General features: G+C 54.5%; 1 protein-coding gene across 2 annotated transcripts in view; it reads left to right on the top strand.

The window, feature by feature from the left end:
* Positions 1–15,199, top strand: part of SH3PXD2A (SH3 and PX domains 2A) — a 194,713-nt gene that overhangs the window by 73,288 nt on the left and 106,226 nt on the right. For both annotated transcript variants that reach the window (XM_056120486.1, XM_056120485.1), the window contains exon 3: positions 7,811–7,886. In XM_056120486.1, the coding sequence (XP_055976461.1) occupies positions 7,811–7,886 (76 nt within the window). The remainder of the gene's footprint in view (positions 1–7,810; positions 7,887–15,199) is intronic.

Genomic DNA, 15,199 nt, shown 5'->3' with positions numbered 1-15,199 from the left:
CTCGTATGTATGACACCAAGCACAGATCCTGTGGAAATCATGGGCTTGGAGCCGGAGCTGTAGGTCGGGTTTCTGCCGGAGTGGGTTTCTGCACCAACTGCGCTGGTCTGGGATTTCGAGGGGGAGGGGGATCGGGAATGCTGTGAGTTTAGGGGGAAGCCGAGCTCTGTGCTTCCATTCAGTTTTATTGTGAACCAGAAGCTGCTCTAAAGAAGAAACTCTTTTTAAAGAGGAGTTACAAATAAACGCCTGACTACATTGTGACAATGATCCAGATGGTGTGTCCTAGATGTAAGGGGATCTGCAGGCAGAGCAAAGTGGCAGCCGGTTGGGCCTGCTGTCATGCTGACCCTTCCCCAGACCAGTGGGTCTTAGGGTGACTCTGAGGCTCTGCCCACTGGGCTGTGGGGGTGGCATTAAGTGACAGATGTGGCTGGGTTTGGCCCCTGAGGGTCAGGGAGGAGGGGACACACCCTTGGGGCACGTCCTTGCATCAGATGTGCTCGCCCAGAGGTGGGAGAAGACAGTGTGACCGCAGACAGCTGACAACGGAGGCCAATGCAAAGTATCCTCCGAGAGGCTTCTGGGAAGAAAACCGGATCAGCGTACCAGCAGATGCCCGTGGCCTCAGAGGCGTAACTGCTGGGCAAGCGGCCTCACCGCCTACTGGGGACCTTTCACAAACAGCTTCCACTCAAACAGGATCCCATTCCTTCCGCCTCCCCATTGCTCCTCACTCTGGAAGTTGGCTTCTCAGTCTCTCCTCCAAGCAATGTTGCATAAACTTCCGGTGGGGCTGGGAAACGGCATTGCAGCACCTGCGACTCCCCCATCCCCTGCCCCCGCACTCCCCCAGGACTCTGGGATGAGCAGGCTTCAAACTATGCTTCAGAACTGTTTTTGTTCCAGAAGAATCTGCCTAATAATGGGCACGGACCACATTGTAATGTTGACTTTCTAGTCACGGTCACGGTCCTCCCGTTGTTCTTCGATTTGCTCGAGCGGGCCCAGTAACGTCTCTATCGTGAGACTTGTTGTTACTGTGTTTAGCATATCGAATACGTCATGAGTAGCTTGCCAGGCTTAGCTGTGCGGGCGAGATGCTCTCGGTAGCTTGCCGGGCTCTCTGAGAGGGGCGGAGGAATCGAACTCGGGTTGGCCATGTTGGCTGCGTGCAAGAACGCCCTACCTGCTGTGCTATTACCACTTGAAAATGTAGAAGAAAGGGCTGGAGACAAAGTACAGTGTGGGGGGGCGGGGAGGGAGAAGGCACTTGCCTTGCACTTGCTGATCCCAGTTCTGTCCCTTGGTATTGCTTATGGTCCCCCAGAACCACCGGAAGTGACACTTGAGCACAGAGACAGGAGTAAGCCCTGAGTACCGCCAGGTGTTCCAGCCCTGACCCCTATCCCAAACGTAAAAGAAGCACCGAAGGGGTCCGGAAAGTAATTCAGCAGTTGTGCATTTACCGTGTGTGTATAAGGATCCAGCTGCATCCCTGACAGATGCCTTTCCTTGGGCCAGCTGGGTGGGCTCAGCACATGTTCTACAGAAGGAGCCCTGGAACCAGGGCCTGGGTTTGACCCTGGCCCTGAGCACCACCAGGAGCGACCCTTGAGTAACCCCCAGTTACCGCTGGGTGTGGCCCAAAAATCATAGAAGAAGAAGGAGAAGGAGGAGGGGGAGGGGGAGGAGAAGAGACGCTCAAAGGATGGAGCACAGGCTTTGTCTAGGAGGCCCTGGCTTGATCCCAGCACCCCAGCCCTGAGCAGTGTGACCCCCGTGTGGGCGGAAACCCCAAAACAAGCAAAAGCAGGTGAATCTGGTTTAAAAGTCTTCCTATTGCGCCTGATATTTCAACATGAAATCAGCACAGAAATTGTCAATGAGAGAATTATGGAAGTGTGGACCCATGATAAATTTTGCAACTCTAGTTCATATTTGATATTTCCAGCACTATGTATTTTCCTTGCTTTGTTATTTTATGCTTGTTTTTTTTAAAAAATAGACTATAATTCTTTAAAAAAGAATTTTAGTCTCAAAAAGAAAAAAGAAGAAGAATTGTAGTCTCACTCAAGAATTACTGCTGGTGGTGCTTAGGGGACCATACAGGATGCTGGGGATCAAACCAGGCTGGCCCAATGCAAGGCAAGCACCCTACCCATTGTACTATTGCTCCAGCCCAAATACTCTCCCCAGGTGATTTTTAATGAAATTTTATATTGTACTTAACTCTCTGTTCCTTTGAGTTCAATGCCTCTTTTTCTTTTTCTTGTTTTTTAATTTTTGCAGCACCTTTAAGGCAGTAGATTTTAATGTATTTTATAATTTCCATTTTTAAAATGAATGTATCAGATCACAACATGTGAATTGATTCTAAAAAAAGCTTCTTTGAATAAAAAGCAACTAAGTGTTTAAAAAAAAGAAAAGAATTACAGTCCCTCCATAATATGTGAGATCAGGTTTTTGATGATCTTTTCTTTTCTTTTCTATTGAATCACCTTGATATACACAATTGCAAAGTTATTCTTGATTGGGTTTCAGTCATACAGTGTTCCAACATCCCTCTCTTCACCAGTATACGTTTCCCACCACCAATGTCCCCAGTTTCCCTTCCCTTCTGCCTCTATAGACACTTTGCTTCTCTCTCTCTCTCTCTCTCTCTCTCTCTCTCTCTCTCTCTCTCTCTTTCTCCTTTTGTGAATTATGATTTGCGACACAGCAATACAGGTTCCAGGAGGTCATCATATTTGTTCCTTTATCTCCTTTCTTTCAGCATCAGCTCTTATCCAGAGTGATCATGTCCAACTGTCATTGTCCTCGTGGTCCCTTCTCTATCCCAGTAGGGCGTTTGCCTTGCACGCAGACAACATGGCCAACCCGAGTTCGATTCCTCCGCCCCTCTCGGAGAGCCCGGCAAGCTACTGAGAGTATTCGATATGCCAAACACAGTAACAACAAAGTCTCCAATGGAGACGTTACTGGGCCCGCTCGAGCTCGGGCCTTTAATTTTTAATATTGAGGTAAAATTAGTTCGCAGTAGTGTAAAATTACTCTTAGGGATACCGTGTTACCATACCACATCCACCACCAAAGTGCAAATAACCGTCCACCTCTGTCCACTCCTCCCCTTAAAGTCACCTCAATTCTCCTATCAGCCTGCAGGGATGTTTTCATTGGCGATTGTCTATCTCCTTGCTTGGTTTCTTTAATACACTTAAGAGTGAGGTCATATGATATTTCTCTCTTATTTTTTTTCTTCTGACTTATTTCGTTTGGCACAACACCTCTAGTTCCATCCATGTTGCCATAAAAACCAAGATTTCATCTTGTACCGGAACTTTGTGTGTGTGTGTGTGTGTGTGTGTGTGTGTGTGTGTGTGTGTACACCCCAGGTTCTTTATCCACTCCTCTGTTGTGGGGCCCATAAGTTGTTTCCAGACCTTGGTTGTTGTAAGCAGAGCTGCCAAGAGCTTAGATTTGGAGTATCTTAGTGTTCTTGGGGAGCCTGCCTGAAAGCGGAGTCTCTGGCTGGTAGGTCCTGTCTTTAATCTGTTGAGAAGTCTCCATACTGCTCACCATAAGGTCGGAACCAGTTCATATTTCCGCGCACAGTGACTTTTTGCCACATACCCATCGGCACTTGTTGTTTCTGGGCCTTGTTGACAGAGATCCATTCTCCCTGGCGAGAAGCAGTATCTCATGGCTGTTTTGCATTTGCCCCCAGTTGTCAGTGATCATGAGCCCCTTCCACCATTGCCTCCGGCCGTCTGTGTGTCTTCTCTGGAGAAAGGTTTGCTCATCTCTTCTCCCCATTGTGGGATGGGACTGTTGTATTATATATATCTGCAATTTATATAGCCTAGCTATAAGCCCTTTGTCAGAAGAATGGTGTCTGAACTATTTTCTCCCCTTCAGTAGGTTATTTATTTATCTTTTTTATTTATTATTCCTCAGGCCCATAAATGTCGGCCCTCAGACCCCGTTCCAGATCTGCTGAATCAAAACATGGGTTTCACCTGCTGCAAGGTGCTTTGGGGGGGGCTATGGACAGCCAGGCCCCAGCTCCTCCGGATCAGGACTGTGATTCCATTTTGTTCTTTTTTTTTTCTCTTTTGGGTCACAGCCAGAGATGCTCAGGGGTTACTCCTGACTCTGCACTCAGGAATTACTCCTGGCGGTGTTTGAGGGACATATGGGATGCTGGGGATTGAACTCGGGTAGGCGGCATACAAGGCAAAACGCCCTACCTGCTGTGCTATCGCTCCAGCTCCTCCATTTTGTTCTTGTGCCTATCGTAAAGGCATGATGGGTGGCTTGGGAGGCAGCAGTGGACGTGTGACCTGCCCCACACTCCCTGTGAGCATTGTTGAACTGTTGGTGTGAGACAGAGTTTCCAGGGGGCTGGAGTGATAGCACAGCAGGTAGGGCTTTTGCCTTGAACGCGGCCGACCCAGGTTCGATTCCCAGCATCCCATCTGGTCTCCTGAGCACCACCAGGGATAATTTCTGAGTGCAAAGCCAGGAGTAACCCCTGTGCATTGCTGGGTGTGACTCCCCCCCCCCCCAAAAAAAAAAGAGAGAGAAAGAGTTTCCAGAGAACAAGTATATGTTCCAAGCCGGTCGCCAATCGAAAACTTCTGTAGATAAACCCCTTTGGGTCACTGAGGGCTGGGGTCACCTGGCTCTGCTCCATGACTTGTTGTGTCCAGCTGGCCACCGAGTTTCTGGAGCAAAGTGTTTCAGATGAGGCCAGTCTTCCCTCGAGGACACATACTGCTGGGCCTGCCTCTCTCCTTGGCCATCTCTCTCCTCGTCCTCGGCCTCTCTCCTCACCCATCTTTCTCCTCTTCCTCAGAAGTGCTGTGCATTGCTCAGGGAGGTGAACTGTTCACCTGTTTCCCCTCAGTCTTCTTCCAGAGAGGATTGAGGCTAAGCTAAGCAGATTTCGAGGTGAAACGGAAAGAGTTGAGTGTTCAAGAACTGTACGTAATGCACGCCAGGTGTGTTCCGGACAGTGATGGTGCATGGGGTCGTGAAAGCCATCCACACACCCCACAGCGGGAGAGCAGGTCACTGAACTCCTCACTGAGACCCACCCAGGCACTGAACTGGCCTTGCACATGTAAGAACGCTGCTAGAGACACGTCTTGAAAGGGCATAATGAGCCCATTTGCTGTGGAAGAATGTCTGGAGCGGGCGGATACCCACCCAGTACAGACGCTTTTTCCCCAGGGAGGGACAATGAGTGAATGGTCTCTTGTTGACCTCCCACTGCTTCCGCCATTTCTAGTATTTCCCTCAGCAACCGCGAGTTGCTTATGTTCTCGAAAAGATAAAGATCACTATGACCTGAGCAATAGGACAGTGGGGAGGACACTTGCTTTGCATGAGGTCAGCCTGGGTTGGTTCCTCGACATTCCATAGGGTTCCCTGAGCACTGAAAGGAATAATTCCTGAGTGCTGAGGCAGGAGTAAGCTCTGAGCACTGCCAGGTGTGCCCCCCCCCAAAAAAAAAAATCAAACAAAAGATAAAGATGACCAAATCGATTCTGGATGAATAAATTAGGAAAGAAGAAAGTGAATTCTACTCTGCATTTGGAATTATTAAATAAACCAAAGATCCTAAGTACCAGGTTTATAGTGTTCGGGCCTCATGGCTGTAGTTATAAGTAGCTGGCAACTGTTTAATGAGGCGGGGAGTGGGGAGAGAGACGGACAGGCTTCTAACATTAGGGCTTAAACACTCAGGAACCAGCATTTGTTACGTTTCAGTCTGTTCCGGGAAGCAAAAGTTAATAATGGTGCCGTCTCGGTCCTGCTTTGCTGGTCTCCGACAGCGGCCTGCCCTTCGCGTGTGGGCTCCGAGTGGCCTGTGCATGGAGAATAGCAATTACGCCAGAGAAACTCCTGAAACCATGGGTTAGAGCTGGCCGGGTGGGTGGTGAGGGGGTGGGTGGAGAGGTGGGTGGCTGGATGGATAGACAGATGGGGGGCTGGTGGTGCTGGGTGGAGGGGTGGGCGTGTGGCGAAGAAATGCACACAGGTGTGCACACAGGTAAAATTAAGCCTGGGTCACTGTTCGCCACCCACGGTGCTATACTCTGGCCCAAGCCACCCTGAACAGACCCCTCACCAGTCCTGCTTCCAACTGCGTCCCGCGGACTCCCCTGTAGGATCTGAGCCCCCCCACACTCCCCGGCCTCTTCCTCTCTTCACCCCACCGGCTTCTCCAGCCACTTGCTCTTCCCCTCTCCCCTACCCAGGGCTTGCCCTCCTGTCTCTGATCCGTAAGGGCCCTCCTCACTCCTCTGGGGCACCTCAAGACCAGCCCCTTTTCTTTTTATTTTTAGGTTATTGATTGCTTTATTTCATTCGTTCTCTTCATCTTTTCTTTTTCTTTCTCTTTTTAAGGAATCACCATGAGGTACAGTTAAGTTACAGACTTACAAACTTTTGTGCTTGCGTTTCAGTTATAAAATGATCGAGTGCCCATTCTCCACCACCAATGATCCCAATATCCCTCCCATCCCCCACCACCCCGTTCCCGACCCTCCCTCCCCCGTCGCCGCCTCTGTGGCAGACACATTTCCTTTTACTCTCTCTCTCCTTTTGGGTGTTATGGTTTGCAATACAGGTAGTAAATGGCCATCATGTTCGGTCTGTAGTCTGCTCTCAGCACGCATCTCCCATCCTGTGCGGGCCCTCCAAGCATCATTCACTTAGTGGTCCCCTCTCTATCCCAGCTGCCTTTTCCCCCAGCACGTGAGGCCAGCTTGCAAGCCGTGGAGCAATCCTCCTGGCCCTCATCTCTTTTATCCTTGGGTGTTAGTCTCCCAGTTCTGAGACCAGCCTCTTTTCTGCCCACTCCCTCCCCCTGTTGCATTTTTCTTCTTAGCGCTTCTCAACTGCTCCTCACCTCCAGTGGAGGAGAAACTCCCCGAGGACCAGGCCCAGTTGCTTGGACCAGGCCCGGTCACTTCCCTCCCGCCCCGTGCTCGGTGCACGCGTCCCTGCTCTTCCTCCCTTGACCGGGGCACAGAGCCCAGCGGGCACACACACAGCTGGGCCAGCTGGGCTCTGTCTCTCGTCCCCACCCAGCTGCAGCCCCCGCCGGGACCTTGGGAGGGAGGAGTGTAACCACATGGGCAGGGGCCACGGCCTCCTCCATCCTGTCTCCTGTGTGTTTTTCCAGTTTATATAGAATTTTAGCCTAGAATAGCAGATGGGGAGGTGGGGGGAAAAAAAACAGTCGTTTCTCCAGAATTCTGGAAACTTCCAACGCATCCATCCCTGGAAAAACCAGCTGCCCCCTCGGGGTGGGATGGCCGGACACGGAGGACGAAGGGAGGACGAGGGGAGGGCACATCTTCCAGAGCTGGGGCTGGAGTTGGTTTCGCGATGGAAAGAACATCTGGGTCTGTCCCCCGAGAGTGATGGTGGAGGGTGGGTGGTCTGTCTGGAATATCAGGTGGGGCTTCCCCATCTTGGTCCCCGCCCCCACCCCCACACACACAGCAGGGGATGAATGAAAGAAGCCTCTGGAACCCCCACTGCTGCCTCCCCCAGCCTCGTCTCCAGACACCCACTGCCCCCGCTCGGTCACCCCCTCTTGGCTGCTTCAAGAGCCCTGGCCTCTCCTCCCTCTCATGCCCCATGTGGTTCGTTAATCGTGTGTGAAATGAGGGTTCTGAGGCCTCACTCATCCGTGTGAGGCTGGGGGTGGGGGGGCCCGGAGCCGGGAGGAGAGGAGGTGGGGTCCTTGAGGACCGCTCTCGACTAAACCCTGTTCCTCTGTCTGGCTCCTCAGATGCAGCTTCTGGATAAGTTTCCCATCGAAGGTGGCCAGAAGGACCCCAAGCAGAGGATCATCCCCTTCCTCCCAGGTAAGCTTCGGGGCCCGGACATGGCGGGAGGTAATGCCTGAGCTGCAGAACAGAGGAGAAGCTTCGAGCAAGCCTGGCCGAGGCCTCAGCTCATGGCTCCCTCCCTGGGGAGTGGGAACCCCAGCACCCAGAGAGCTGGGACCTCTCACACCGTTTGTCTGGGGGTCATCTCTGCTGGTCCAGGCCTGCTAACTGCCAAGAGGGTGGCCTGTTCTGGAACTTGGTTTGTCTTTCATAGAGAGCACCAAGAGGGGCTGGAGCAATAGCACAGCAGGAGGGGTGTTGGCCTTGCACGCGGCCAATCCAGGTTCCATCCCTGGCATCTTATATGGTCCCCTGAGCACCACCAGGAGTGATTCCTGAGTGCAGAGCCAGGAGGAACCCCTGAACATTGGCAGGTGTGACCCCAAAGACAAAAATTAACAAAAAAACAAACAAAAGACCCAAACCAAAAAGCACTGTGAGCACGAGCTCTCCTCAGCATGCCTGCACTCCTTACACGGACCCTGGTGGGGTGGTCGCCATAGAGACCCTGACACCCGTCTGCTCGGTGCCTCCCTACCTGACTCCACACGGCTGAGGCTCCAGGAAGGACCTGACCCAGCCTGGGAGAGTTGGCAGACCAGGCTTTGAACCCGAGTCCGAAAGGTCCTGAAGGCCGTTTGCGGCCAGCCCATCTGGCAACATGTTGATTCTGTCTGTGGTGAGAGGAAACTGTTCCGACTGGGGTACCCTAAATTGGCGTCGAGATGTACTGGTGGGCAGAGTACTTTTTGATTTCATATCGGGCACACAACTCCAGACCCAGGCGAGCGTTCACTCTCGGCTTGGGGGACGAAAGTGTTGGGGTTCAGAGATGTTCAGTCACAGCCCCTGAAAGTGGCAGTGGAGGGGACACTCAGCTCCTCCCGCGCTGCTTGAGCTTCGTGCCCTGGGCACTGGCCGGCTGTCCACGTCCCTGGCACCAAGCCCCAGCACTCAGCCGGCCTCAATCCATGCTTTCCTGCCTGACCCTGAATTAGCAGCTGGCCTCCAGAGCAACGGCCAGCGGTCAGGCCTTTGGGAAAGAGGCAGGTCATCACATCCTTCATCCTTGGCCTGCGGCCCGGACTGCTGATTCGAGCGTGCCCCGCGGCCTGGCTCGCACCCGAGCCAGAGAGAGTTCCTGTAGCCCCCGGGAGGAGCCGCCCCCCCGCCCCCCATGAGCCTAGCTTCTGGCCAGGGAGGGTGGAGGGTATCTGACCCCTTCCCTGGAGGCCAAGACCTCGTCTCTGTCCCGCCTGCGAGTGAATGGGGGGTGCGGCGGGGTGCGGTGTCCTGTCTGGCTGGGCGCCCGCGGGATTCGCACTGTCTGATATCCAGTGTCATGACCTTTGATGTGGCTCTGGCTCACGGAGGACGCCCTGTCCAGCTGGGACAGTGGCTGAAAGTGTCCCTCCCAGCCGCCAGCCTCGTATCCCGGCCTCTGGGCCTTTGTGCCTGGACCAGGAGCACCCCCTAACCTTTAGTCAGTGGGTGTTTCGGAGGAGTGAGGGCCTGGGGTCGGAGAGCCTAATGGGCAGGGGAGGGCTGGATCTTTCCTTCCTCTCAGGAAGCTCAGGCAGGGGAGAGATCAGGCCCGCCCGGAGAAGCGGCCGAGGCTGGGGGTGTCCCCCTGGGCCACTGAATTCCCTTGCGTCATGGGCAGAGGCAAAGGCGGGCAGCTAGGCCTCCCAGAGGTGGGGGGCCCGGAAGCCAGGTGGGACGACAGTCCTGTGCCTGGCAGCTCAGACCCAGGAAAGCCCAGGTGGAAGTTTAGCCGTTTTGCCCTCACAGGGTCTTGGTTTTGGGGGTGCTGGATCATGATGTGCTCTTCCTGCCACACAGATGTGAGCCTGTGGGGGGAGGTTGGGAGGGGGCTGCCGGGACAGCCCTGGGGGTACAGCTGATGGAAGTGAGAGGTGAGAGCCACCCTGGGCGGGAAGGATCTCAGGCTCATGTGGTGATAGGCTTGTTCACCCGCCAGTCACATGCGAGCAGCAAATCCCGGGCATGTACCCTCACGTGGAGGCCATCTGGGGGTGCAAGTCTGAGTTGGGGGTCAGTTCCTTTGGGTAGAAGTGAGATGGTAGTGTTGGGGGTCTGCTGCCTGGTGGAGGTCTCACTGCACATCTGTCAAAGACTTTCAAGGTGTGGGGCTGGAGAGAGAGTACAATGGGTAGGGCATTTGCCTTGCAGTCATCCGATGTGGGTTTGATCCCCGGCATCCCATATGGTCCCCTCCCCAAACCCCACCCCCAGCACTGCCAGGAGTGACTCCTGCGTGCAGAGCCAGGAGTAAGTCCTGAGCATTGCTGGGTGTGACCCAAAAAGCAAGCAAGCAGATAAATAAATAAATAAATAAATAAAGCAAGTGAATAAAAAAATAACCTAGTTTAAAAAGAAATAAAGGAGCTGGAGTGATAGCACAGTGGGTAGGACGTTTGCCTCGCACGTGGTCGACCCGGGTTCGATTCCTAGCATCCCATATGGTCTCCTGAGCACTGCCAGGAGTAATTCCTGAGTGCAAAGCCAGGAGTAACCCCTGAGCATCGCCAGGTGTGACCCGAAAAGCAAAATAAATAAATAAATAAATAAAAATAAAAAAGAAAGACTTTCAGGGCGTCTCCACCTTAAACCTCCCAGCACTTCTCCCAGGCTGGAATAAATTTTCTGGGTCCTGGGGAACAGAGAGCTGCGGACCCCAGACCTTTCAGGCATTGTTGAGACGCAGAGCCCCCAGGAGATATATGAGGAGGGGCCCAGTGTGGGTGGGGGCTCCCCAGGAAAGCCATCAGGGAAAGAAAGTCCCAGCGGGTTTAGGGGGCAGGAAGGGACAGAGAATCACTCCCGGGCTCAGTGCTCTAGAGGCGGTGGGGGTACCCTGTTTGAGGGAGGAAGACCCCCTCTTTTCTTCTCCCTTCCCCCCACAGCTGGCTCATGGGGGGTCATGCTCTTCCAACTGCACCAAGCTCCGCCCTTTGTTGCACCCACTGAGTGCCCCATGGGTCCCTGCCGGCCCCTCAGGGGCCCAATGGGGGGCAGGCAGCATCAGCCCCGCTCCAGAGAGAAATGTCTGAGCCACTGGCAGCGGGGACTCTGCCCACTGTGCCCGGATCTGCCCTAGGCTTAGAGGGCGGCCACAGCAGCCTCTGTGGTGCCGTCTGTGCCCTTTGGGACCTCCACCATGCCCAGGCTAGAGACCTGGAAGGTTCTGGCAGAAGACTCACTCCCCATCCAGGGTCCCTCTCACCTCCATGGCTGTCTGGGGAAGGGGCAGCGGAGACCCAGCAGGTGGGGTGGGTTGTGTGTGTGGGGGGGGGGGTGGGAATGGAAGAATGTGACCTCCCTCATGCAGTTTCTCTGGAGAGAGTAGCACCTTACCTTGCTGGGATGTTTAGGGGTGCTTATGAGAGGCTCAGTCTGGTCCCAGAATAAATACCTGGGGTTGGGGCGGGGATGGGGGAGGGGGGTGGGGCTGGGAACGGGGGTGGTGCCTGAAGGTCCATCCAGGAGTGACATGAAAGTTTCTGACTTCCTTTTTCTAATCGGGCCATGTTGCTTATTATTTATTGCCGTAGTGGGACTGCAGTCCTAGATTTTGGGAGCACAGTCTTCATTGAATCATAAACTCCCAAGACTGGTTGTTCCATTTCCTAAGCTGCGGCGTGGAAGGCAGTTTCTTCATGCGAAATCTGGGCCAGGAGACTAAGCCCTCTGCATTCCTTCCACCCCACCAGCTGCCTGCAGGGCCCATCACCCCCAACCTCCCCCGGCACTAGTGGCACTCTCCTCTGTGTCGGCACTGTCAGGCCCAAGGAGCAGCCCATATGCCCCCCCCCAAGCACCGTCAGGAGTGATTCCTGAGTGAGAGCCAGGAGTAACCCCTGAGCATCGCCAGGTGTGACCCAAACAACAACAGCATCAACAAAAAGCCAGCCAGGAACCTGCTCTGACCTGGAGGCTAGTCCTGGGACGTTCTGGGCCCTCAGTGGGAAGGAATTTCATCATCTGTCCTAAGTGCTGATTCATTTAAAGCAGCGTTGAGAGCCACAGAGATAGAACAGGGGCTAAGGCACTTGCCTGCCTGCAGCTGATCCCGATCGTCTCGCACACCACAGACGTCACCCAAGCCATGTAGGAATGACCCCTCAGCAGAGCCAGGAGCAGCCCCCGAGCACAACCAGGGCACCCCAAACCCCATCAATGAATACATTTTGTCTAAATGAAGCATGCAATGGGTCGGTTCTTTTGCAAAGCAGCATCCAATACCAGTACCAATACCTGTCCTCCCGTTGTTGATCGATTTGCTCCAGCGGGCACCAGTAACGACTCTATTGTGAGACTTGTTGTTATTGTTTGTGGCATATTGACTATACCACGGCGTGTTTTCCAGGGTGGGGTACTCTCGGTAGCTTGCCAGGCTCTCCGAGAGGAATGGAGGAATCGAACCCAGATCGGCTACATAACAAGGCAAATGCCTTACCCGCTGTGCTATCACTCCAGCCAGCAAAGCAGCATGCTTTGTAAAATACATCATCAGTCCTTCTCTTCTGGGTTTGGAATGCCTGTATACTTGGGGACACCCTCTAAGTTTTGGAAACAGACCTGGAGAGAGGGCTCCAGCACTTGGCCCCAGCAGAACTGAGCTTCTCAGCCTCTAGACTGTGAGATCAAGACAGACTCCACCCTCTCCTCTCTGTGCACGATGGTTGACAGTGTGGCCCAGAATGAGGGAGGGCAGCAGGAAACATGCAGCTCTTGGGTCAGAGACAACATGTGTTAGCTTGGGCATCAGCACATCTGAATCCGTTCCCAAAGGCGCCCAGAGGGTCCCCCGGGCTGACGGAGCGGACTCTGGGCAGGGTCGCTGGTGTGAAGGAAAAGCAAACCCCTATCACCAGGGGTTGGCTGGTACTGAGAAGCAGCTCTGTACAGGCTGTCCCACACGTGCAGGGGAGTAACCGGGGGTCCGGGAGCTGGACAGGAAGCATGTCCCCCCGCTTTGCCCTGGAGAGAGGAGCGACCCCATCCCAGGCTCCCAAGGTGAGCGACCAGCCAGCCTGCTGCTTGCTCCACGTCTGGAGGGTGTTTGCCTTGGAAAGGATCGTCCAGAACAAAAGACAGTCGGGTGTGGTGGGACGGGGGCTTCCCCGCGTTGGAGGAAATTTAGAGACCAGGGAGGAGAATCTCGCAGCTGATTTCCTCGCTGGGCTCTCCGGCTTTGGGGAGGGGTGGGCAGGAGAGAAGTTCCTTGGGACACCGGGCTGAACACGGTGGGCTGTGCCTCCAGCCGTCAGGTTTGAAAGCCGGCTGTGGGAACTCCATCTCCTGTGGGCCATCCTGGGACTGGAGTCCATTTCCTGTGTACTCGGAGCTGGCCAGCCCGAGCCCAAGGAGGCTTCCCGGGAGGAAATGGTCATTACAGAGCAAAGTAGGTTCGCTGCTGATGTCAAAAGCAAACCGCTGTGACCGGGAGGCCGGGGGCTTCAGAAGCCAGGCGGCGGAGCAGAGAGAGTTGAGGTCACTTTGCAGAGGCCGCTGGAGGCCCTTCCTGTCCGCGAGCCCTCCAGAAAACGCCTTCCCCCGGAGTGCTGAGTCGGCATTCCTCCTCTGCCTCCTTCTGGGTGGGTGAGTCAGGGAGAAGCTGACAGCTTAAGAAGCAAACCTAGAACCCTGATCAGAGCCAGTGCGGCCGGCCCTGGGGCAGCTGGTGGCCTTTTGCGGGCCTCTGGCCCACAGGCCTGCTGGCCGCTTCCACACCAGCTTCCCAGTTTGCTCTCTGGCCTGTTCCTGAAGATGTCTCTGGTGCCCAGGAGTGGCGAGATGGGGACTTCCTCTCTCCTCTGCCCTCCCCCCCCCCCAAGTCCTGGGCTTCAGATCCGGTGTTTGTCACAGTGTAGAAGGAAGCACGGGGTGGGGGAGAGGGGGATGTCTTCTGCGGCGACTGGCCCAGTCACAGGGCCGCCCTCTCCCTGGACTCCAGGCGTTCCGGTGGGTCTGCCGGGTGCCAGCCTGCACATCCGTCCCCAGGGGCCTCAGCAAGTCACAGGCAGGCTGTGTCTCAGACACGTGGCAGGGACTGCAGACCCCCAAAAGCAAAAGCCTGAGCGGTTGCTGAGCGCCCCCCCTCCCCACCCCGGGATGGCAGAAAAAGACCAATGTGCGGTGCAGGGAAAGTAGGGTCTGGTGCTAATGCCAGGGTTTGTGGAGCTGGAGGAGATTACAGGCCGAGGGGCACCGGGAGCTGGAAGTGCTGGGTCTGCTCTTACCCTAATTACTGCCCCTGGCCCCTCCAAATCATGCCTGCGCCCCTGCCTTGTCATCAGGTTCCAGGGCCTGCTGGCAGCCAAGTTTTCCATAGACGAGCTGCCTCCTCCATTCCCCGCCACAGGTATTTATTGAGCACCTGCTGTGTGCCTGGCCCAGCCGCAAGCACTAAACACAGAGCTGAGGATGAAGAAGCCCTGGGCCCATTCCCAGGAAATGTTCCATCCGGTGGGAGAGTCAGAGCACTGACAGCTCAGGAGCAGTTTCCAGAATGATCCAACGCGGGGAAGACACCACCCGTCCTCATGGCTTAGCAAAAGAGGACACTTGGACTCAAGGAAGGGTGGCTGGGTGGCTGGGTAGCTCAGGGTCAAGGCACCAGGCTGAGGGGACACTAGGAGAGTGAGCTGAGTGGGACTGAGGGTGTGTGTTTGCAGAACAGCAAGATGCGGACGACGCAGATGTGGTGTCAGGGTGCTGAGTTACTACAGAGAGGGGGTGCAGATTAGGGTCACGTGGGTCCAGCACCTCCAAAACATGTGCCCAGTAGCAAAGCTGCTCTGAAGTGAGTGCGACACGTGCACCAGTGGAACACCCATCTCCATGTAGGTACACACACACACACACACACGCACGCAGGTACACACAAGTATGTGGATACAGACATATGGAGGCAGGCACACACACGCATGCAGACGCACACATGTGAATGCAGACACATGAATGCAGGCAGGCACACATGCAAGCATGCATGGAGCATGCACACACACATGCACATATGCCAGTCAGGCACACAGTACACAGGCATGCATGCACCGTTACATTCAGGCACATGGGCATGCACACATACATACAGCCAGGCATGCATGCAGTATGCAGGCTTGCATGCAGTCAGGCGTGTACACAGGCACACATGCATGCCATCAGGCACATAGACACACATGCACACAGTCTGACAAGTATGCAGGCATGCTTGGACACAGGCATACATACATGCATTCAAAAAGTCAGCTACTACACACATG

Source organism: Sorex fumeus, unplaced genomic scaffold, assembly GCF_029834395.1.
Source record: "Sorex fumeus unplaced genomic scaffold, SorFum_2.1 ptg000043l, whole genome shotgun sequence".
In the NCBI taxonomy this organism is placed as follows: domain Eukaryota; kingdom Metazoa; phylum Chordata; class Mammalia; order Eulipotyphla; family Soricidae; genus Sorex; species Sorex fumeus.
Note: the sequence above shows the minus strand (reverse complement) of the source record. Positions and strands in the feature narration are given on the sequence as shown.